The sequence below is a fragment of the Dipteris shenzhenensis genome, chromosome 12 (genome assembly GCF_047967505.1).
Source record: "Dipteris shenzhenensis isolate YYH24624 ecotype China chromosome 12, Dip_SZ_1.0, whole genome shotgun sequence".
Classification (NCBI taxonomy): Eukaryota; Viridiplantae; Streptophyta; class Polypodiopsida; order Gleicheniales; family Dipteridaceae; genus Dipteris; species Dipteris shenzhenensis.
This window is the reverse complement of record NC_141607.1, coordinates 22,300,341-22,326,241: the sequence shown is the minus strand read 5'-3', so window position 1 is coordinate 22,326,241 and position 25,901 is coordinate 22,300,341. Positions and strand designations below refer to the sequence as shown.

The window sequence follows — 25,901 nt, the reverse complement described above, 5'->3', positions numbered from 1 at the left end:
ACTTCATGATTATCAACCCATCTGGGGTGGCGCCTAAGATTCCACCATGGTGGCCTGCAATTAATATGGATGGAACCCCGAGCTCCAGCCACCATGCTAGCATTTGACATTTTACTAGATTGCTCTCATCTGCCCCTGCTTTGCTACTTTGCTCCACACACTCTGCTCAACACTCATCTTCACCATGCCTACTACCACCCCCCCCTCGATGCATTGTGATCCCAATGTTATCTGCCTTCTCATATAAGGTGATTGCATTGCACTCACCTGGAGTAGAAATGCTACACTAGTGGACACCCTTCATTCCCACACGATCGATTCCCCCCATATCTGCATGTCACCACCTTAGATGACATGCTCACCTCTGGCCTCTTTATGGCTGTGCTATATGGGTTCCCCCTAGACGTCAACGAAGGCCTCAGGATTTTCAAAGCAAAGTACTCTCGACTTGTTGGGGGGGCCGTAGTCTAAGTCTTGGCAATGTGCATGGTCTTCAGCCTCTCCATCATCTCCTCCATTGGCTCCCTGCAAAATTCTAATGCAACAAGCTGGGCTGGTGGCAATACTGAGTTGTACGAATTTCCTATTGCTCAACAAGGCTCATAACCACTCAGCAACGGCTATATGTAATCTTTTGGCCTCTAAGGCTCTTAGCGATCTTTTGGCTTGCTAGATGTAATGTTTTGGTCTCTAAGACTCTCAGCAATTGCTGATTTTTTATTACATTTATGTAATCTCTTTTTGTTCAATTTGAGGCTCTCAGTATGCACTATTGTTCTCAGTATGCACTATTGTTAACTTTTATATTTGAATGGTTACAATCACTGGATGCAATCTTTTGGCCTTTAAGGCTCTTAGCAATTGCTGAGTTTTTATAAATGTAAGATCATGTGCTCAATTTTTGCTCAGTATAAGTTGTTAATTTTTATATAACTTGTTATTGGATGTAGATGTACATTGTACTTTTGCTCGATTTTCACTCGATGAATTATAGTTGATTATATGGAAGGCACCATTGGGCCTCCAGCCACCACGGTGGTTTGGAATACTTTTGCCCTCATTCATATTTACTACAACAAGGACTAAATACCTGTAAAGTAGGACGATAATTTCCTTGGTTTAGAACCAAAATAGCGCTAAAATAGCTCCAACGACCCACCGTTGTGGTTGCATGGACATACATATAGAAAAATACAATTAAACTTTCAGAAAATGCAATTGACGATATGGCCCTTGAGGGGTCCCCTCTAGGGGCAGGGGCCATATCGACATGCATTATACAATATTCAGGATGCCACTAGATAATATGGCATGTCAATGTGGCCCTTGCCCCTAGAGGGGACCCCTCAAGGGCCATATCATTAGTTGCATTTTGCTTGGTTGCACAAGGAAATACATTTTCCTTGGTACACAAATATATAACTCCAAGAACCAATGCGGTGGCTGTCTTAGATCTCCTTCTTTTTGCTAGTGCAGTGGTCGTCATAGACCTCCTCTTGTAATATGTAAAAATAGGTAATGGAGCTATAATGGACCTCCTCCTGTAATATGTAAAAATAGATAACGGAGCTATAAAGGGGACCCCTCAAGGGCCATATCGTCAATTGCATTTTGCTTGGTTGCACAACGAAATACATTTTCCTTGGTACACAAATATACAACTCTAAGAACAAGTGTGGTGGTTGTCATAAATCTCCTTTTTGCCAGCGCGGTGATCATCATAAACCTCCTCCTATAATATGTAAAAATAGTAACGAAGCTATAACTCCAAGAACTAGCGTGGTGGTCGCTCCAAGACAACCTTGAATTTTGGGCGATGATAGGTCGTCAGACTAGAGACTACGCTGAGGAGATGTTCATAATGATAGATTGCGTCTCATTATTACGCCAAAAACCAGCACGATGGTCTCTCCAATCCAACCTATAATCTGCATGGGCACGTTGCCCAATGACAGGTGGCAAAGCTGCGGCAAAAGGATGCGCAATGACAGGTGGTCAGGCCAAAGACTACGGTGCAGCCGTGTTCAGAATGATAGATTGCGTCTCATTATTACACCAAGAACTAGTGTGGTGGTCTCTCCATGCCAACCTTGAATTTCAATGATCTGCATGGGCGCGCAGCCTAGTGACAGGTGGCAAAGTTGCGGCAGAAGGCTGCACAATGATAGGTGGTCAACTACACTGCTTAAAGAAGTGCAGAGATGCACAATGTAGTGTAGAGCTGCCATGTGTTGAGCTCCGCGGTGTTCTGAATAAATAGATTGCATCTCATTATTGCGCCAATATGGCATCATGACGTCAAGAAAATTTTTGGCAAGAGCATGGGTCCGTGCAAAATTCAAAATTTCACCCAGGAGCACGTTGCGTCGTAGCCCCAAAATGGCCCCAAAAATAGTTTCGCGATTGGCTACACCTAAGCAAACATTGACCTGCTACTGGGTGAACCATAAAGGAAATGATCTTTCAAAGCTTAGTCATCATGAATTTCCTCTCAAGTAGGCACTTGACATTCCCAAAGTTATTCAGTTGATATGGAGGGTTCATGCTCTGCTTGATTCCATTGAGATTTGGGTTGCAATCTCAAAGTGTTTGGTTGTCCACCCCATTTGCAATGTTAAATTCTACACTTTGGCATTTGCTGGTCTGTACATACCTAACACAAGGCATAATTACTAAGTGGAAATATGTTTCTCTACTATGTGCACTTTGCGGAGTAAAATTAGAAAGCCATTTTCACTTGTTTTGGGACTGTAACTTTGTTCACAGCATATGGCAACTAATGTCGAGGCGTTTACTTTGAGTTCAAGTTGTTGTACAACTGCCATTTACTTGGAGATAAAGGCATGCTCAATGATGCACAGTATGCTTTATGGCGACTCCTTAGAGTAGGAGTAATTTATTAAATATGGCAAATTTGAAATCTTGTTGTCTTTCACCACATTAGGATTCCTACAGATTTTACAATTACAGGCGGCCCTTTTAGATCTTCTAGATGACTTTGTGAAGAAATTAATTTTCCTAGAATATCTTGTGGTGGCTTATCATTAAGCTCAATAGGAGTTGAAGTGGCTTGTAGAGTAGTATCTTTTATTCTTTTGTATTTTTCTTTTTGTTAATAAATGAGAAGCAAACGGTACTTGAGGTAGGAGCATACGGTACCGTTGCTAACGTTGAAGCATAACACATTGACGACCTAGATAAACCTGGAAGTACCATTGATAACGTTGAGGCGGAACACATTGAAGGCTTTGTAGTGGCAGACCTACGAAATCAATGATGAAAGGTGTAGACGAAGGAATCACACGTAGATACACCAGTCCACAACGATGGCAAGGCTCACCGCTCCTGAAAAGTTTATAAGAACTTGGTCGAACGAAGGAGAAATGAAGAGCAAAGAAAGCACCACGGAAGCTGATGGCAAGGCTCACCGCTCCTGAAAAGTTTATAAGAACTTGGTTGAATGAAGGAGAAATGAAGAACAAAGAAAGCACCATAGAAGCCGAGAGCTTAGCACGTCACAAAAGCACCACAGAAGCCAAGGGCTTAGCATGTCATAAGCATGCAAACTAGAGTGTATTCAATCTACCGAAATCTAAAACCCCGATCAAAAATCACACAAACAAAAAGCGATCTTAGTTGTTCCCTATAGTATTATGTTAGGGGGTACATGCTCACTCGACTTCATTCCTCCTGTTTGTTTTGGCCCATGGAAGCTAATTAACCTATGTTTTTTCATGGGCTAATTTATTTTATACATAGGTTAATCTTTTAAGCATATGTCTAAGAGGGGTGCACAACATCATATTTGAAATTCAAGAGGGGCTAGATAGCTATTCCCCATGGAGGCTAATTAACCTATGTTTTTTCATGGGCTAATTTATTTTCACAAAAATTCTTGAGGATGCTTGATAGATTCGAGTGGAGAGGTTGCTCTGTGACACAAATGAGAGAGAGGGTCAATTAATTTAATACTTGCATGTTACATTATTTTCAATTAACCTAATCTAATTCGTCAATGTCTATCTCCGCACTCTGATCTCTTCCTCCATCTCTCCGCCCGCATCTCTCACTCCACTCAGCTCACTCCTCTCGCATCCCCCCTCCTCCCTCCCCATCTCTCCCTCAACATCACCCATCCTGCATAGTCCACCTCCTTCTCCCTCCCCATCTCTCCCTCAACATCACCCATCCTCCACCTCGCTTCTTCTGGAGCCTCTCCTTCAGCTTGTCTTACCTTCAGCCTACCTCTCCATCCCCCTGTTTGCTGCTGCTCAATCGTGCTTCCTTGGGCTGCCACTCTTGGCAAATTCATCACACCAGAGATCCTATTCATTCATCATGCACGATTCCTGGGGGAAGAGCGGTGGAAGCCCGAGGCAATTCGATGCCTTTCCAAGGGAAACACAGCTACTTGCAATGCTGAGAGAGTCAGAGGAGCAGATTTTGGTCTTCAACAACTCGATGGGGTTAGAAGAGAGGTAGGAATCCGCCAATGGAGGGGGGAGCAGGCAAGAAGGCTAAGGCGACTCGGAGGCTCGAGGCAATGTTGGAGCCAAAGGAACTCGAAGGGGGAGGGTCCTCGAAGGTGGAGAGCAGATTTTCTGGAGGCGACATGCAACAAGGCGAGATTTTTAAGTGGATCGCGAAATGCTCCAAAAATCGAGCCTCTTTAATTCGCTTCCCTTTCCCTTAGCTTAATAGAGTCTCATACAAAATTTCCCTCTCAAACCTTAGCTTAATCGACACTCATGCCTCTCGCCACTAATACTAATGCCCATTTTTCAATGTAGTGGGCACCTATTCCCCAACGTTCAAGAAAAGATTTTAAATAGTAATCTTGTATTTCCCACAGGTGAGCTCTACCTCTAAGCCATAGAGTAACTTAACTCAGAAAGTCCCTCACCGCCTCCCATTATTCTTTAATTGAAACTTCTGACCTCCCCCCTTTATCCCTTCCTTTAATCATGGCTTTGCCTTCTTCCTTTTCAACCCCTCACAACTAATTCATTTGTCAAGGTATGGACCATGTCATGGTAGGTTAATGAAACTTTGAACAATGAAACAAGACTCCTTGCAGGGCTTGAGAGGTTGCGCGCAAACACATCTCAAATTTACCAGGGACGGACGTAGAGATGGCATTTGAACCCCCAAAAAGCAACTGTGATTAGCTATGGCGTTTCAAAGCTGCAAACCAAAATCACGACAGAAAATTTGCGAGCCGTGGCAATAAATTTATCAGAGCCACACCAGTAGCTCGCAGATAGATTTTCGTCGTAGCCAGTAGGCTGCAGCAGACGTGAATCAATGTCTGGCCTCCTCCCGCAATCGGAGAACGAGCTCCATCAATCACAACAGCAGACCCATCATCACCAGCCTCAGCAATCGCACCTCTTAGAGGAGAAATTCGCTTCCGATTCCTTAGACGACGAACCGCAAGCTCCGCTAGTGGAAGACGACGACCTCGATAACGCCCTGGAAGAGGAGCTCGCCGCCTCATTCCATCGACATTCCTACCATCCTTCTCCTCCAGCGACGCCCCCTCCTGCCACAGTACCGTTCCATCCCTCTGTCTCGCAATCGTCTCTCACCTTCGCATTTCCTGGTTGGGGAGTCGATATTTATCGAGACCCCAAGCGGCGGAAGCCGTCCATTGTTAGACATGAGCTTGACACATACGCCCAGCTGGGAGAGCAGCTCTCGACTAACGCCGAGCAGGAGGGGCCAAGGGTTTCGTGGGGCGATGCGGACAAGCCCGGAAATGGCAATTCGGTGTATAAGATGCCCAATGAAATTGTGACGAACGTTTTGAAGAGACTCGGTATAAGAGATCTGTGTTCTGCCATTCGAACATGTCATTGGTGGCAACACCTAGGCTCGCAAGACGAAGTCTGGGGACAGTTCGATGTGCAGAGTGATGTTAAGCAAGCAGTCGTTTCTTTGCCCAAGTATGGCGTTTCGCTCTAAATTGTAGTATGGAGGAAGGTTTCTGCCGTTAAGTGCAAAACTTGTGCTTTTATATGGTGGTGTGATTGGACTCTGCGTTTCATATCTCATTCCGCTTCCTTGTTTTGTGTGGTACTATTTTTCTTGTTTGTAATAATACGTCGTTTCTTAAGCACTGTCAAGAATTTCCGGCTGCCTCGTTTATGGTTCAAGTTGTGGTAAAAAAGAGTTAAGAATTAATGGGGTTTTGAAAAGGCCCTTTTTTCAGTCTGCAGGGACTTTGATAGGCTAGGGAAGGAAAGCGAATGAGCAAAATTATAGGAAAGTTGTAATATACTCAATCTTTTGATTATTTGCAAACTTTACATTGCATGTTTTTTAGGCTGCTAATCCCTAGATAAGGCGGAGATAGTAAGACCACAAGCAGGCACGAAGAGAGATGGGGTGGGGGTGCCGAGGTGGGTCAGGGGCAGAACATTAAGAGCCTGTTCACGCAGGAGCTGAGGTTTGCAACCAAGCTATCCCTGTCGGCAACTGGTTTTTTTTGCTTGCCCCTACTCAAGAGCAGTCCCTCCAAAACCGCCACGCGTGAACCCAAATTGAAATTCCTGGTTTGGAAACCACCTCTCACGAGTGAACATGCTCTAAGGAGCTCCATTGCACTCTTAATGGAGGCAGGATGGCTGCTTGAGACACCTGTCACATAGGACCGTTAGTTCCTCTCGCTACAGAAATATAATAGATAAAGCCTAGTTTATAAGACCTCAAACAGAGCAGGCACAAACAAGAGGGGGGTGGGCAACTGCCACATGGCAGGCTGCCCATGATTGGCTGCTCCAGCATCCATGTGGCAGTACCCAAAGGGCTGCAAAGGAGCTGAACCTCTGGCCCCATTCTGTTGCTCCTCTGGATATCGATTATTTCAACAGAATCGGGGCTCAGAAACTGTCACTGCAGACACATCGAAACTGGTGTCAACGTTTGTCGTCAGAATGAGCGGTCCTCTCAGTCTTGTGACATAACCTAGAGCGGCCAGTTTTTGAAATATATTGGATATTAAGATTTTGCTCACTATCGCACTCCTCATGCTGCATACGACAGCCAGCCGGCTGCTTAGGAGTCCTTGGTCGCTTTCTAAATGGTGCAGCCTGATGGTCAACTGAAATATTAAGTCTTTAGATCATGACTATAATTTTTATTCTCATTTTCTTGCAATGGCCCGCCCACTGCTTAGTCCTTAAACGATTTTGACAATGAACTTTGTAGTTTGAACTCTCTCACCCTCTCCCTCTCTTTCTTTATCTTTGAAGCCCCCCGCCCTCCCCTTCATTCATGAAATCAGATGCCTCTGCTCAGCCATACATCAGCACTCCCATCCCTCTTCTCTATCGCAGGAATATTGCCAGATTCCGCACACGGTCACATACCTTGGCCATAGAAAAAGGAGCTTGGCTGAATTTGCCACGACATGCCAGAGTTTGCAGATTTTGTGATTCACAGACAGTCGAGACAGAGGCACATGTAGCCCTACATTGCCCCAGATATGCACATATCAGGGATGATTACCAGCAGATACTGGTAGACACCACACAGCTCTCATCAGTTCTCTCCACTGCCTCTCCAGCAGCATTGGGGTCTTTTGTCACTCGTCCTTTTTTTGTACCGTCAAGAACTCGAAAACTCTTGACCCCTCCACATCGGAGGAGGATTTTTTTGTACGGAGGATTAGGTCCCCTGGGTCATTTTTGGCTCCCTGAGGACGATAATAAATTCTACTTCTACTTCTTGTTCCCTCTGTCTGTCTCCCTCTTCGCTGCTCAGTTTCTTTGCTCCTCCTCTCTCTCTTTCTCCAATCTTTCCTGGAGACGGAGTGGGTTGTAGGGATATGCAGCCTTCCAGGACCATATACTCTTTGTTACAAGTTTTCTCATTTTTTAGTTCTGCATGATTGTAATTTTGTTTAATTACCTCAGTAACTTTAGAGTGAATTGGGTAGGTTTACTTACCCTAGTGCAGAAAGACGTAGTTTTTATTGTCCAGCGGAGTTATGTGTAGAACTCTCTGGACCTTGTATTTGTACTTGCTTTTCTTTCCAGTCTTATAGATCCTAACAGTTCTCCTGTGGACTTTTCAGGTATTTCGTTTCATTTCATTTTCTCTCTCTCATGCATGCATGCACACACACATACACACGTGTGCATGGCACACATGCACATGCACATGCACTCACACATGCAAGCACGCATGCATGCTGTATGATTGCCAATGATGATAAAGATTTAGAATCCAGATTGATTAATTAATGTCAAAGCTCAATGTACAATGAAAATGCAATATTCGAATAGTACAGAATCCAGATTAATTAATGTCAAAGCTCAATGTACAATGAACATACAGTATTCGAAAATGTATCCAAAGTACGTATCTTGCCCAGGTCATCTTCGTTCTGCCGTCTTGGTGAAATGTTGTTGTCAGGGATTGCCAAACTGTCGACATGAGTAGCAACCCTTGAATTGCCCTGGGTCAAGGTATGCCTGCCATACTACACCTGAAGCATGCCACATTAAATGGAGATAGTCCATCTGACATCCCCCTCTGTTAATGGTTGAACAGTGTCCAAGTGGAGATCCCAGAATCTACTAAAGATTTGCAATCAACTACAAACAGGCATAAAGATGACGCAGCAAGTAAGAACGCTAGAAGCAGCAGTTAGGGCACCCAGGTCCGACAGACATGAAGGGCTACAAGAGCAGCCCCTTCCCCTTTCCGCCCCCTCCCTGTTGCAAGGATTGAAGCATTGGAAGTGTTGGGCTGCTATGCTGTCATGATGACCTGTGGCAACTGGCTAAGGTACCATGCACGGCAGCCCATGCATCTTGGAAGGGTACCCCTTCACAAGGAGGGTCTTGATTCCTCTGGCTGCAGTGATGTAGTGATGCACAAGTTCTATAAGCCTTGGTAGTTGTGGCGGTGAATAGGTTTGTGCGTGTGTCATTGTTGTATTGCTGTAGAGCCTTTGGTGCTTCTTCTGAAAAAATAATATGCATTGTTGAGATATTCTCTGCTCGTTTTTGTTGAATTCTGGTTTGTGAAGCTAATTACATTTCTCAATTGGGATAAAAAACAGAGAGAGCGGCTTTCTCTCCAGAGAAAGCAGAGAGATTGACATGTGTAGAGGGTTCATGGATTGAGATTGAGATCATCTTCTGCTTTCGATTTGTAAGTTCAATGGGTGAAAGTTTTATGCTTTGCCTGTGTGGCACTGATTAAAGAGGGCCTCGGAGTGTGTTGGCAGGCCAGAATGATCTAGCGTGCCTGCTGGTAGTGCTGTGTCGGATTTAAAGAATGTGTTATTGTCTTAATTGGTGTAAACTACTCGGTGCTTTCTATCAATTCAAACAACGGATTTTGCAGAGGCGTTTGAATCAAATGATTGCGAGTTGCCAAACACATATACTTGAACTTAAGAGATTGCAATTAAGCTGGAATTAAGACTTATACAGCTTAAACACAAAGTGACATCATTGGAAATTGCAATATGATTGAGGGGCCAAGACGCCCCCCCCCCCCCCCCCCTTATCCAGGCTCACTTTATTCTTGAAAATGGAGATACAAGACCAAGGTGCAATGCACCTTCCAAACTGATGAGCTCAGTGAAAGCCTAGGACCTAGATACAAGACTCAAGAGCATATGTACAAGGTAGACAACAAAAAGGAGGACTCTAAGCTTAGGTTTCAACTCTTGGCTTGCCCAATCCACAAGGAAGAAGCTTGCAACAATCCCCACTTACATCCAACATTAAATAGTGCTGTAAATGAGATAAACTTGGCAATACAGACTCCCTTCGTGACTTGACTTTTTTGTAGATGAAGTCCTTGATGCCTTTGAAGCTCCCTTGGGTGAGGAGAGTGTGGAAATGGGGCTGGAATGAGAACAGCTCAGAAAAACAGCTTGTAGATTAGAGAGAGAAAGCCTTTATGGAGTGATAGCTGTAGAGAGAGAGTGCCAATGATGACCCCAAGGGAGGGGATGTGAGAGAGGAGCTGCTGCTGTTCCAGAGGTGCAGAGAAAGGCATATTTCTGCAAGGGGAAGGGGCTGGAACAGTAGAGAGAGAAATTTTACAGTAGAGAGAGAAAGACTGCAGCAGGAGAGAGAAAGGGGCTGTGGTTGCTCCAGGCTAGGAGAAGGAGAGAGGATGCTGCTGCTGTTCCAGAAGAGCTGAGAGGGTAGATTTTTGGAGAGGAGGGGCTGGAACTGTAGAGAGAGAGTGTGCTGTTGTAGAGAGAGAAAGTGTTGCTGAGGTGAGAGAATGGCCTGAGGAGAAGTTGGCTGCACCCAAGGAGCTGGAGAGGTTCTGCTGCATCAACCAAAAGGAGGGAGAAGAGAAGTGATTAATTTTTTTATGTAGGGAATGAAGGGGAGAGGCCTTCTTTTATAGGCTCAGCCCCCCCCCCCCCCCCTCGGCCTAGAATGGAAGGTGGACACTTGTCCCAAATTTTTGGTGGGCTGCAGTCCCAAAGAGGACAGCCCACAACTTGCTCCAAATCTACCAGATTTGGGGCCAGACACTTGACCTGCATATCTTGCCACCTGCCATGCATGCTGCCACATGTGTGGGACAGGTGGACTGACCTGCCAGCTCAAATTCCATGTGACAGTCTGCCACGTGTCACTCCCAAAAACCCTAAAATTTCAAAGTTGTCAGAATTCAATTCTGATCGCACCCACGGGTTCCTAATAGCTTGGACTATCTACTGACGCACTCTAAGGTCATAAATGAGCCATACTGAGCTCATTTGTTTGTCGTCTTATCTTGTATCTCCATTACTCTTGGCATGCTGCCAGGCCCACACCCAAAGCTCAAGGAACATTCTCTTGAATGGTTCCTAGGTCAGTATGCAATCTGTGCATTTGATTGGTCCCATGTTTGGGTTCTCAGGTGGAGTGTGGTTTCCAGATGTCCTTCTCAAAGAGAGGCCATCACTCTTGTCATAACCCCAAGCAAGGGGGCCCACCCTCAAATGCTAGACCTAGTCCCCATTGACCGTAACTGAACAGTAGGAAAACATTTTATTTCTTAATAAGCATACTACTGAAAAACAAAAAGAAATATTACCAAGCAAGTGGATATATGTTTTTGAAGCAGGATGACATTCCCTCCATCTTTCATTCGGTTGTCCTCAACTGAAATGCTTCCTCATAAGCATCCAGGATTTCAGGACACTCCTGAAATGTAGCTTTGTCCACTCATTGGGCATCGGTGGATGGGATCCCTCTGAACTTTAAAAGGTACATCTTGCGAGTCGTGCCTCGACGTCCCGTAGTGAAGTTATGCAGAATAATCTGCTTTGGGATCAACAAGATCTCAGTGTCCTCTACTTCAGGTGGATCATCCAGTGTGGACTCTTGAGGTGGTTCCCTAGTGAAGGGTTTCACCAAGCTTACGTGGAAGACATCGTGGATCTTCCAATGCTCTGGAAGTCTCAATCGTACTGAGACATCATTTATTACCTGCAACACTTGAATATCGAAAGGATAGCTTGAAGTAGATGCGCTTTTTGCCCACTTTGGTTTTTAACCGGGCTTTCTCAAATTTCAATAAGACCCATTGGCCTTCTTTCATTGCAAACGCCCTCCGTCTTTTATTTGTAGCTGCTCTTTGTTTCTCCTGTGCCTTTTGAATGGCTACTCGAACCGTGGCATAAGCAAAGTCGTAATCCTCCATGAATTGATCAGCGGCAAAGATTTTCTCTTGTTTGCATGAGTGGAGTTGGTAAAGATCTACCATATACAATTTCGAAAGGAGCTTTTCCAGTGGAGGAATAAATTGTGTTATTGTAAGGAAACTCCACAAGAGGAAGGAATTTCTCCCAAAAGGTTTGCTGGTCATGCACATAAAATTTCAGCAAATCCAAGAGTGTACTATTCGTAACTTCAGTTTGGCCATCCATTTGAGGATGGAAAGCTGAGGAGAAACTTAGAAGAGTTCCAAGCTTCTCAAACAAAGCCTGCCAGAAGTTACTAGTGAACTTTGAGTCTCTATCCGATACTATAGACTTGGGCATGTCGGTGCCTAAAGATGTGTCTAATAAATAAATGGGCAGCTTCAGGTGCCTTGAGATTCTTTCTGCAAGGAATGAAGTGGGCTTGCTTGCTAAATCGATCTACTATCACCCAAATCGTGTCATGATTTTGATTGGTCCTGGGAATTCCTATAATGAAGTCCATGGTGATGTGTTCCCATGGTCTCTCAGGAATGGGTAGGGGCTGAAGTAAACCCTTGGGTTTTCCTCTCTCATACTTAGCTTTTTGACATGCGAGACAAGCTGAAATGTAGGCAGCAGTGTCCTTTTTCATGTCAGGCCAGTAGAAAAATTTTATCCATGGCTGAAAAAGTGGCCACAATACCCCTATGACCAGCATAGGGTGGGTTATGGCTTTCCTCCATCACTTTAGATCTAAGCTGCTTTGTGATACATAGTTTGTTCTCCATGCATAAATAGCCATCCCTGATGTGGTAGGCATGATGGGTGCCTCCATCTTTCAGATGTGCCCATGGCTGAGCAAAAGCAGCATCTCCCTCATAGAATTCTTTGAGGGCTGTTAGCTCATCATGATAGGGAACTGAAATATGGTGAAGCCGTGGTCTACGACAAAGGGCATTAGCCACTACATTCTTTTTTCCAGGAGTATATTGTATTTGAAAATGAAATGATTGCAGAAAGGTAGACCATTTCATATGTCTCTCTCTGATCAGAGGTTGAGTTAGAAAATATTTAAGACTTTCATGATCAGTTTTTACAAGAAAATCTATCCCTAAAAGATAGTGTTTCCAAAGTTTGAGAGCATGAATTATAGCTAAGAGTTCTTTTTCATAGATATCATATTGAAGTTCAGCATCTCTTAGCCGTCGGCTTTCAAAGGCCACTGCATGACCATCTTGGGTAAGAGAAGCCCCAAAGCAATTGCCACTGCATCAACTGCTACTAGGAATGGTTTCCTTAAGTCAGGAATGATAAGTATAGGAGCTGTAGTCAGGGCATGCTTTAGAGCAATAAAAGAGTCCTTTTCTTTTTGGGTCCATCTGAACTTCAGATTTTTCTTACTGCAAGTTCAGCAAAATGCCAAATAAACCTTCAGTAACATGAGCATAGGCCTAGAAAAGACCTTTTACCTCATGGGCATTCTTCAGGCCAGGCCACTTTACAATTGTCTGTATCTTGGTTGGGTCTATAACCTTCTCGTGAGATAATGTGACCAAGATAGCGAATCTGAGGAAGAAAGAACTCACTTTTCTTCTCATTGATGTGAAGAGCATTTTCAGCTAAGATTTGAAATACAATCTTTAGATGCTCCTTATGCTCTTCCTCATTCTTGCTGAAAATGAGGATGTCATCAAAGAAGACGGTAGTGAAATGTCTATAGTTCCTGAACAACCGTTCCATCAGCCGATTGAATGTGGCTGGGGCATTGGTAAGGCCAAATGGTATTACCATATATTCATACAGCCCAAATGTGGTTCGGAAGGCTATTTTATGAATGTCCTCAGGTACAACTCGTACCTGATGGTAGCCACTCTTAAGATCTATGCGGCTGAAAATTTCAAATCCTCCTAAACGATCAAAGATATCGTCTATACGAGGAATTGGGAAATGGTTCTTAACCGTTTGTTTGTTTAAGGCTCTATAGTCTATGCACATCCTGAAGGTTTTATCCTTCTTTTGGACTAGTAAGACAGGAGAGTAGAAGGGAGAACTACTGGGTTGGATCAATCCCTTGTCCAAGAGTTCTTGGACTTGCTTGAAGATTTTATCTTGCTGGGATTGACTAACTCTATATGGGGGTCTATTTGGAGGTGAAGACCCTAGAACTATGTCAATTTTGTGATCTTCTGGTCTCTCAGGAGGGAGGTGACTAGGAAGTTCTTGAGAGAAGCAACTAGAGAATTCCTGAAGAAAATCTAATCTTTCTTTTGTGAGAGGATCTGACTTTTCTTCACTTGGTTGTTGCTTATCGTGTAGAAACACTAGAAAAGAACGCATACTCCTAATGGGTCTGCTTAATTTAAAAATTCAATATCTCTTGACTCCGAAGTCCAATTCATCTCGGATTTTTTGCATCAGGTTTGTAATTTTGAGATGTGATGGAATCTGCATTTCGTTTTGGTATTGCATCATCAACAAAACAAGAATTTGCAAAAGTTGTTTATGAAATTTGCAAAAGCAAGGGAACGTCTGGTTTTCTGAGCAGTGTGGAAGTGAAGTCTGTCGATGTCAATGCGAATTCGAGGCTGTTGCAGGAGACTTAGTTGAGCAAAAAAACAGAGCCGAGGTGCCAGTGATGCAGAGGGTGAGGAAAAGGCCACAGAGTGACAGAGATAGGAAGAGAGAGAGAGAGAAGAAGAAGAAGAAGAATGTATTACCGTCCTCTGGGGGCCGAGAAACCGACCCATGGGACCCATGAAAATCACAATACAAGTGTCTCCCTTCTTTTATGGAAGGGGTAGGAAAACAACTATTCTGAAATACATTGAGTAATACAACATTCCCGATATTGAAGAATCTTGGCAATAAAATTGCCCAGAGTGGCTATATGGGTATGTGAAAGCAAGCTTGCGAGGGTGTCGTGTTCCTTTGTAATGTTGTTAAAGTCCCTCCTTATGCATGCATATCGTGGGCATGTAAGGAGGACATGTGCCTCTGTCTCTACTTGTTCTTGGTCACATAACTTGCAAAATCTTTGTTCCCTTGAGACATCTCCCCAAGCACCTTTCTCTACCTCCAAAGTGTGTGATCGGGTGCGGATGAGTGCAATACTTCTTCTTGCATTTGCAGGTATGGGTATAGTTATGTACTTTTGTGCATTATCTTCCTCCTTGGAGTAGGTGTCCCAATAGATGGGATTGATATGTGTACAATAGTACTCATACTTAGCCCTTTTCTCAGCTGATTGCCATTTTTGTTGCAATATTCCCAACAAAGCTTTATGAAATGCCTTCTCATCCATTTCCCCGGATGACATCTCAAGGTAGGATGTTACTCTCCATCTTTGGAACCATCTTTGAATGTCTTGCCACCAACCAGATGATAACATCTTGCTTTTGTTTGTCTTTTGAGGCCTTTTACTTGCTTCCCATGCTTTCATTGGTAATCTCTGCCACCCCATGTTCTTGACCTTCTTCACATATTTGAAAACCCTTCGTAGTGCTCTCAGTTCAATGGGCCTTGTACCAGTCTCAATAAGCATGATTGAGTACGGTGTAGTAATTTTGACTCCTAGATGCCGTCTTAGAAATGATTTCTGTATTTTTTCAATATCATTCCATTTTGATGCTGAGATGCTTCCTCCCCATACTTCTATTGCATATAGCACTGTTTGCACCACATATGCATCAAATAGAATCCGTTTGATGCTCCATCTCTTAGTGTCACTATTTCTGCAGTCATTTTCAAAATGATAATACTTTCCCCACCCAGCATCTATCCTTCTATGGACACAATCATTCCATCTATGATTTGCTGGCACATCTATTCCCAAGTATTTGAATGTGTTTACCCTCTCAATTTCCTGCTCATTGAACATAATACTTGGGGTGTTTGCAGGCTGCTTTGTTTTTACTATCATCATTTTAGTTTTGGTGGCATTTACCATGAGTCCACTCTCTGCACAGAGCTTGTGTAGAATGGGCATCATCCTCTGCATACTTTCTGCTGTGTATGAGAAAAAGACAACATCATCTGCATATAACAACAGTAGTACGGTGTATGCACATATTTCAGGGCCCTCTAGCTGCTGCTCTTGCATCATTTCTTTGACCAACTCCTCCAATCTGTCAATACATAGTCCAAATAATGTTGGTGACAAAGGGCAACCCTGTTTAACCCCCATATTACTGTGGAATGTATTTGACAATCCGTTTCTGCCTTTGAGTTGGCAAGTTACCCTCTCATACAATCTGAAAACTGCTGTTTTTAAGTGGTTTGGCACTCTTAATTGGTCCATTCTTTCCCCCAACTTGTTTCTAGGCACTGTGTCAAATGCCTTCTTGAAATCTATGAAGCAACAATAGAGAGGCTTTCCTTGCAACCGGCTCTCTTCCATTAGAGAGAGAGAGAGAGAGAGAGAGAGATGCAGTCGTTGAGGGAGCTTCGAGTTGTGGAAGCTTTGCGAAGGCGGTGCGAGGCTGGAAGGTGCCAAAAACGTGCGGAGTTGAGAATAGATAGATGTGAGGGAAAGTGGGAAGCGAGAGAGAGAGAGAGAGAGAGAGAGAGAGAGAGAGAGAGAGAGAGAAAGAGGTGGCAACAGAGCGAGAGCAAGGTGAGGATTTAGACAGAGTAGAACTGTTTGGAGAGAGGCCATTTGTCATCTCCTCCCCCCACTCCAAATACCCTTTCCCTCCTCGCCCCCTTTCCCCCCCTCTCATGCTAATGGATTTTTTTCTCTCATAGCCCCCCTATTGGGAGATCGTGCATGACTTGTCACTTACCATAGGAATGGTGTTTCTTGAAACTCCCGCTGTAATGCTCACATCTCTACCCTTATGTTGGAGGGTTAGAATATTCTTCACATAATCGATTCGGGGGTTGAATTGCTTATGCCAGGGCATGTCGAGAATGACATCCGATCCTTGAAGTGGTGAAGGGTAGATGATCCAAGTACCCCTGGATGTGTACTTGAAGCTTGCCGATGATGGGGTACACCTTCTCTTCTTGGTTCTTGAAGGCTGTAGTTGCCTCCAAGGCTTCTCCTTTATCCTCTGGGGCTAAAGTTCTGTGCCATCTCATGAGAAATAAAGTTGTGAGTAGCTCCGCTATCTAACAAAAACAAAGCGGATTGATCCTTTACCTGACCCCATGTTTTCAACAAACTATGGGTGTTGTTTGCAGCTCCCTTTTCTGGAGGTGCTTCCACCTTGTTAACCACCAAAGCTGCACTTGAAGCACTGCCCTTCAGAGTAATACCTTTGCTTTTGTTGTGCAGACAATGAGCTGAAAGTGCGGGCTACTTTCTTCAGAGGAGGCTGGCTGGCTGACTTTTGCTCATTTGGTGCGTCCTTTGCTGTCTCCTTACCCTTTTGTTCCTTGGAAGAGGTTCCCTGGGACTTCCGCTTGTTGGTTGTTGCTGTCGTTCCGCTTGTTGGAGAAATACTGCTTCTTCTCCACCTTCAAGGTGATGTTGATGGTGTCTTCGAGAGAAGTAGGAGTGGCAATGTCCACCTCATGTTGAACCACATACCGTAGGCTAGCAAAGACTTCCTTTGTTGCTCTTTTTTATCCTTCCTACTGAATGCTTGAACTTTTAACAAAGTATCCCAAAAACGATCAACATACTCACTGACTTTCTCTTCTTGGCGTTGGCGGAGGATGTCCCACTGCACCATTGTATCTCTCTTAAACTCCTTAGGCAGGAAGTGCTTCATCAAGTTCTTCTTGAAGTACTTCCAGGTGTGGGCTTGCTGTCCAATGTTGACCATAGCTGCCCACCAGAGTGAAGCACGGTCTTGCATGTGCAGGATGGCAAACCGGATCTTCGCCTTGTCTTTGTACTCGTCCCCCTCAAAGAAATACTCGAGGTCTGGGATCTAGGCCAGCAAGACCTCGGGCTTGTCCTCTCCCTTGTACTTGGTAAACTTGAAGAGCTTGTCTCCAAGAGGTACCTTATGCTTTGCATACCTTCGTCTCCGTGGGCGTCTCGAAGGAGATGGACTCCGATGACGCCGTCTACTCGAGGAGGGGAAGAAGAGGATGATTTTCCCTCCTTGTTGGAGGAGTTGTTGTCTGCACGGCCTCTTCCTTGGGATTGGGGCCCTGTGTCATCAGTTTCTGCTTGGTTGCTTTCCAGCACTTGAATTTGTTGAGCAATGTTTGACAAGAGAGCACTCAACTCCTGCAGGTTAGAAGGAGGGTCAGGTCCATTGGCTGCCATGATGACAAGATGACTCAATGAAGTGTTGGGATATCTCAAGGTGTATGCCTCAGGCACACCTTATGTTTCTATGTGTGAGTGCTAGAGGCACAGTTAGGTGCCCACAAGCACAGTTAGGTGGTGGAAAAGCCACATAGGATGATTGAGTGAATCTAGGAGCAGATTGAGGAGATGATTGAGGAGCTTTGAGGTCATCAGTGATGTCAGTGACCTTGTATGAGGTGCCTACTTAAGGACCTCTTTCTTCTTCATTCTATAAGCAAGTATTCTGATTTTGTGTCCACTCTACTCTTTCCTTTCAGTGTTCCAACATGGTATCAGAGCCATTTGATCCCCCTTGAGCCCATTTTTGCCACATCATCATCTTCTTCTTCATCTTCTTCTTCCCCATCTTCCTCCTTCTTCCCAAAATCTTAGAGAGCTTGGTTCTCCGCCTACAAACGACCATTGCCCAAACCCTCTGAGCTGGAAACTCCTCTAGTATGGACGAACTTCCACCTGCAAGCAATTGAAGAAAAAACGTCTGTGGTGGCTGCCATTCTCCAAACAGCGAATTTCTTCTGTTGCTCAATACTCCCTGGCTGCTCCGCCATTGCCTGAGCCCTCTTAGGAGTAGATGGGCGACCTCAAGACGAAGATTTTGAGCCATTTTTCAAGTCATTTGGTTTAGTAACGAGGGAGAAATCGTCAAAACTCAGTTTCAGCCTGTAGCAACTCTCCCGGGCAAAAGTGCGCACCATTTCGTCCAACCTCTGTGCTGGACCCTCTCTGGTATATGAGCTTTCTTTTGCTTCAGAAAGCCCTCTTTTCTTTGCTTTGAAGAGTGAGCTACAAGCCCTCAAAGTTCAGCTCTCTAGTTTTGACAGTTTTGACATACTTTTGAAAATGATGCTACATAAAATGCTACTCTAGCATTTCTGGTCTTTTGAAGTTTTCAATAACTTCACTACAAGTGTTGCTTCAGTTTTGTTTTGACTTGCTAGACCTGGTTGTGATTGGAAAGTGTTTATTTCATTCACTTCTATGAAGCATGCAAAAAGTAGCATCATTGTTTGAAAACTAGTCACTACTATTTGCTACATCAAGTGCCTATACTTTGGAAGTATTTCAGTTCTTTTTGCCTTGTAAGAGAGATAGACACTGCCCAATATCTGGGTTAGACCCTCTCATGGCTACTTTATATAATCTTGAGAAGTTCAATGGAAAGGGCTTCCATACATGGCAAATGAAGGTAAAATTTGCATTGATGCGGGAGAACTTATGGGGACTTGTCAAACCTACTCCTACCGCTTCTTCTACGGCCTCAAATGCTAGAGAATCTTCAGCTCCGACACGACCGGCAAGGGATCCAGCAAGAGAAGAAAAAGCATATGGTATAATTGCTTTAGCTTTGGGTGATGATTACATACATCATATATCTGACTTGGAGTCTCCATCGGAAGCATGGCAGAAGCTAGATTTGATTTTTGGTGCAAGCTCTCATATTTCTAAACTATCACTTAAAATCTCTTTCTTTGAATTAAAGATGGCAAGTGATACTACTTTAGCTGCCCATGTCAACTATATGCGGAGTCTTATGACTCAGTTAGCTTCTATCAACTCTCCTATCACCTCTGATGATGCTATGGCAGTACTACTTAAGAGTATGCCTGAAAGCTTTGATCACATTGTAAGCACTTTGAAGAATCTTCCCAATCCAAACCTTGAAGGCATTATCTCAGCTCTCCAAGAAGAAGAAAGACATATGGAGTTAAGGAAAGGCAATGACACTGCTTATGTTATGAAATTCCAGAAGGGCAAGTATTCTCCTTGCAATCACTGTGGAAAGACAAATCACCTTTCAAAGGACTGCTTCAAAGTTAATCCATGCAAGCACTGTGGCAAAAACAACCATAGTGAGAAGTTTTGCAGAGACAAAGCAAAGACAGAAAATGCAAATCTACTTACAGTGAATTTGCCTCCACAAGATGAGGCATCCCATGAAGATTATGCATTTTAAATCATCTCTATTTATGCTCCAGATCTCTCTTTTATGTCAAGGTACTCAGCCTGGATAGTCCTCCAAAATGAATGAAAATAAACTATTGTGTTGTGTGTGTTTGTAAATACCTCTGGTCACCTTATGATGTAGGCCATGTGTATGTTTTGTTCCATGGTACCTCCTACAGACATTGTGTGCATGTACATGTAGGAGAGATTACCATTGGAAGGTCTGTTTGTATCCCTTTCTGTTTACCTTACACCCAAGGAAACCCTTGCTAGCATGAGAACCTAGCCATAGATTTATCCTTGACCACCATGAGATGGCATGAGAAACTATGAGACTAGATGTATCCTTGACATAGCCTGAGGCATCTCCTTGAGGGGGGGTTTGTTGGGATATCTCAAGGTGTATGCCTCAGGCACACCTTATGTTTCTATGTGTGAGTGCTAGAGGCACAGTTAGGTGCCCACAAGCACAGTTAGGTGGTGGAAAAGCCACATAGGATGATTGAGTGAATCTAGGAGCAGATTGAGGAGATGATTGAGGAGCTTTGAGGTCATCAGTGATGTCAGTGACCTTGTATGAGGTGCCTACTTAAGGACCTCTTTCTTCTTCATTCTATAAGCAAGTATTCTGATTTTGTGTCCACTCTACTCTTTCCTTTCAGTGTTCCAACATGAAGGAGAGACTCAACAAGAGAAAGCACATAGTACAGGACCACTGCCTAAGCTCTGATACCAATGTAAACTACTCGGTGCTTTTTTATCAATTCAGACAACGGATTTTGCAGAGGCGTTTGAATGAAATGATTGCGAGTTGCCAAACACATATACTTGAACTTAAGAGATTGCAATTAAGCTGGAATTAAGACTTATACAGCTTAAACACAAAGTGACATCATTGGAAATTGCAATATGATTGAGGGGTCAAGATGGCTCCCCCCCCCCCTCTTATCCAGGCTCACTTTTGTCACGCACCGTTCTTTCACAATCACGATCAAAATTGTAGCAAGATAATAATCATGAATGAACAAGAAGAGAGATTGTTGTATGAATTAAACTGATGAGTCTTTACTATAATTTTGGAGAAGAATCACTCCGTGAAGGAGCTCGATACCACCCGTCCACCCCCGAGCTATCTCACTCTCACTCTCACTCTCACTCGCATGAAGATGTTCAAATCAGATGATCAAATCTCAATCACACTCTCACTCTCACTCTCAAAATATCTTGATCTTGTCTTCTTCTTTGCGTTGCCTCGATTCGCGTGCTCGCAGTGCCTCGATATGCATGCCTTCTCTTTGCTCGAGTAACCTTGAGATGCGTGTCTTCTCTTCTCTTTCGCTCAGCCTCGATATGCGTGCGTTGGATTGTGTGTTCTCCTTCTCACGATCTCCTCTTCTTTTATAGCCTTTCACGACTCCAAAATAAGCGGCCAAAAGCCTCCAAAATCGGCCAAAAACAGTTTTTCTCGAAAAGCGTTCGTGTGCTTTTCACCTTCTTTTAGCGTGCGCTTATGATAGCAAACGCGTACGGAATCTCGACGCGTCTCTTTTTTAAAAAATAAAAAAATAAAAAAATAAAAAAATAAAAGGGCATAAAAACGGCCCTGTTCGGAGCATCACCACGTCTGCCTCGTAGATCCAATGGACAAGCTTAATAGCTCATCTCGAAGATCGGACCCTCTTCTTTCCCTTTGCATTTGACCTTTCATGGCTAATTCTTCCGTCTCGACCTCCGTCTAATGCCTGCAACTCTTGACACGGAAATCTAGATGCACTTTTAGCTCAAAACCACTTTGTTAGCAACTTCTGACCTCCATACAGACATGCAAACGAGTGAACCACAAATTTTTCACTAGGACAAAGTTTTTCTACTCAACAAGATCTAAAACTCTCTCATACAAAATTTCTTCAAATTATTTCTCTAACCAACTCAAAATCAAGCTGCAAAATCCAGCCGACACCATAATGGACAAAAACCAAAATTTTTCGACCAACACCAAACTTTTCCAAAACCTTCAAGACATCAAAACCATCCTTTTTGAACACTATTAGTAATACATATTCCAAAATATTTCATATACAAAATTGGAGTGTCACATCCGTTCCCTCTTCAGGAACTCTGTCCTCAGAGTTTAAATGAAGAAAACTCAGTAAATAAGGCATCTAAGTCTACCCATGAAGCATCTTCAACAGGATAAGCATCCCACTTAACCAAAACTTCTTCTATTGTTCTATTCCTAAGCCGCTTCGTGTTCCTATCTAATATATATTTAGGTTCGACTTTCAAAGTCCCATCCTCCATGATCCTAGACTTGTCCTGCAAAATATGAGTTGGGTTGGCAACATAAGATTTCAATAGACAAACATGGAAAACAGGATGCACTTTTATGTTCTCAGGCAGTTCAAGTTGATATGCAAGCGTTCCCACGCTCTTTAAGATTTTAAAAGGTCCTGCGGAACGAGGTGAGAGTCTTCTATCCTTTCCAAGGATTAGATTACTGCGTTTAGGTATTACTTTCAGAAATACCATCTCCCCAATCTGAAATTCACGGAAAGACCGCTTCTTATCATAGTAATGCTTTTGCCTGTCTTGTGCTCTTTGAATGCTCTTCCGAATCAGTTTCACTTCCTCATCTATCCTCTCAAGCATTTGTCTAGATACTTCGACTCTATTTTGGGGGTCCGCAAAATTCACAGGAGTGTGGCAATTCTGACCATACATGGCTTCAAATGGAGTCATTCGAATGGAGCTATGCCATGAACTATTATAAGCAAACTCGGCTAAGGATAGGAATTCAGTCCAATTTGTTTGCTTCTCATTAAGATACATTCGAAGCATATCCTCAAGTACGCGATTAACCCTTTCAGTTTCTCCATCTGTTTGTGGGTGAAAAGCTGTACTTATCTTAAGCTCCGTCCCAATTGCTTTGAATGTGGCCTTCCAAAAATTAGAGGTAAATTTGGAATCCCTATCTGACACAATACTTTTAGGCATCCCATGCAATCGGAAAATTTCTTTCACAAACAACTTAGCTACCTCAAGAGCACCATCAGTCTTTTTCATAGGAAAGAAATGTGCCATTTTGGTAAGACGATCAATGATGACAAAAATGGTATCATATCCCCGTCGAGCTGTAGGTAGTTTAGTAATAAAATCCATGGATATTGATTCCCACTTCCTGAAAGGTATATCCAAAGGTTGCATCTTACCAGGCATCTTATGTTGTTTCACCTTCACTTGTTGACATTGTAAGCATTCTTGGACATAACGACGAACATCACGCTTTAGTGCAGGCCAATAAAATGATTTTCGAACCTTGCTGTATGTTTTGTTATATCCAACATGTCCCGAAAATGGAGCATCGTGACAATCATACAAGATTTTCCATCTCAAAGGTGAATCACATGGTACACAAAGTGTATCATGGCAATATAATTTACCATTCACCAAATGAAACTTTCCTTCAATCTTTTCACAAGGTGTTTGAGCAATCTTTTGAAGAATAGGTGCGTAAAAAACATCATGTTCAAGTTCATTTTTAATGTTTTCTGCAAGATCGGAACGAACAAGGGTAATGGCATTCACGAAAGGTCTTCTACTTAAAGCATCAGCCACCGTATTCTCCTTTCCCTCAATGTACTTAATCTCAAAGTCATACTTGGAAAGAAGATTCATCCATCCTCTTTGCCTATTATTCAATAATGGTTGAGTGAAGAGATACTTCAAACTTTCATGATCCGTTCGAAGTTCAAACTTTACACCAAGTAGAAAGTGTCTCCAATGTTTTAATGCATGAACAACGGCAGCCAATTTGAGATCATGCGTGGGATAGTTCTCTTCATGCTTCCTTAATTTTCGAGACTCATATTCCACTACACGACCATCTTGAGAAAGTACACATCCAAGTTGGGTACCACTAGCATCACATGTCACTACAAAAGGTTTACCCATCTCGGGTATCTTGAGAATACAATTTTCAGCCACTTTGTCTTATATAGTATCAAAAGCTTGTTGACACTTCTCCGTCCATATAAACTGCTTGTCAAGTTTTGTCAAATCAGTAGTGGAGAGGCTATTTTTGAGAAATCTTTGATATGTTTTCTCTCATATTGTGCTAAGCCAATAAAGCCTCTTACCTCCCTTACATTTTTCGGTCTAGGCCACTCCGAAATAAGCCTTGCTTTGTCAGGATCAATATGAATACCATCTTTTGAAATCACACGACCCAAATACACAAGCTTGTCTTTAGCGAAGAAACATTTGCTCTTTTTCCCATAAAGTTTATGCTCCCGTAACTTTTCAAGTGTTTTCCTTAGATGTTGTTCATGTTGTTCCCCATTCTTAGAATATACAAAAATGTCGTCCAAGAAAACGAGAATGAAGTCATCTAAATACTCACGGAATACATCATTCATTAGACACATGAAGGTAGCGGGTGCATTGGTCAAGCCAAAAGCAAGCACAATAAATTCATAATGGCCATAGCGAGTTCTAAAAGCAGTTTTAGGAATGTCCTCCTCCTTAATACGAATCTGATGGTAACCAGATCGCAAATTAATTTTAGAGAACACTGTGGCACCATTTAATTGAGTCAACAATCCATCAATGTGAGGTAGAGGGTACTTTTCTTTATAGTATGCCGATTCAATCCTCTATAGTTAATGCAAAGCCTATAAGTTCCATCCTTTTTCTTTTGAAATAAGACTGGAGCACCCCAAGGAGAAACGCTAGGCTTTATAAACCCTTTCTTCAACAAGTCATCCAGTTGAAGCTTTAACTCCTTTAGTTCATCCACATTAAATCTATAGGGAGCCCGACAATAAGGACTTGTGCCTAGTTCTAACTCTATAGCATGATGAAGATGTCTAGGCGGTGGCATCCCAGGTAAATCATCAGGAAACACATCGGAAAATTCTTCAAGGAGTTTTGTAACATAGTGTGGTACTGTCTCATCTTCACTTCCCTCCTTTAACTTATCAGCAAAGATGAGGAATGTGTCACAGCCCTGTCTTACTCCTCGCAGCAATTTCATGGCTGATATGAGAGAAGCTTTACTATCTCTTTCTTCTCCTTGAATAATTTTATCTTTGCCATCTTCATTAAGAAAACTAACGGTCCTTTCTCCACAATCAATAATTGCTTTGTTTACATTTAACCAATCCATTCCAATAATAGCGTCACACTTCCCCATCTCAATAACATAAAAATCTCCCTTACTCTTCCTCTGTGCTAAACTGAAGGAAAGATTTTCTAGAAGCCCTTGAGTATAATGTAATTTTCCATTAGCAAGTTGGACTGGTCTTCTGACTTGATCCCTAATTTCTACGTTTAGAGTCTTGAGGAATTTCGGGGATATAAAACAATGAGTGCTACCAGAGTCAATAAGAAAACTTATGTTTTGATTCCCAATTTTCCCCATCACTTTAATCACAGACGCATGCATATGAGCTGCGGAAAATGCCATACATCTCATAGGTTCCAAGCACTTACCTTTGTCCCCCGCTTCGTCGATGGTTGGATTCGTCTGATTCGTCTTTGCTCCCATCATTGGTCCTTTCATAAAATTAAATTTTACTTTATTCGGGCACTCAAATGTTCGGTGACCTTGCTCACCACATCGGAAACATAATCCCAATCTTCTTGCCCGTTCAATAAACTCTGGATCACTTTTCCAAGGTGCGTTTTCTTGGGTTTTCTGATTTGAAACTCCTTTATTTCCTTGATTTTGATTTTGATTCTGATTCTGATTTCGGTTATTAAAGTTTGGCCTTCCCACTTGATTGTAGCCAGGTTGGCTACTCCTCTCTTGAAATCTAGGCATATTCGAATAATGAGGTTTTCGTTGAGGCATACCTGAAAATTGTGACCCTTGAAAACGATGACCTGTTGGAATGAAGTTTGATTTTGCTATCTTTCTTAGGTTATATTCCTCCATCTTTTCAAAGTTTTCGGCCTTAGCCAAAGCATCCAAGAAATCACTTGATTCTGTTCCTTTCATCATATATAAAAGATCTTCCTTAAGCCCTTCCACAATTTGTGAGT

General features: G+C 43.0%; 1 protein-coding gene across 1 annotated transcript in view; it reads left to right on the top strand.

The window, feature by feature from the left end:
* Positions 1–5,015: 5,015 nt before the first annotated feature.
* Positions 5,016–25,901, top strand: part of LOC147895979 (uncharacterized) — a 100,302-nt gene continuing 79,416 nt past the window's right edge. The window contains exon 1 of the mRNA XM_087382663.1: positions 5,016–5,945. Coding sequence (XP_087238789.1) covers positions 5,305–5,945 — 641 coding nt within the window. The 5' untranslated portion in view covers positions 5,016–5,304. The remainder of the gene's footprint in view (positions 5,946–25,901) is intronic.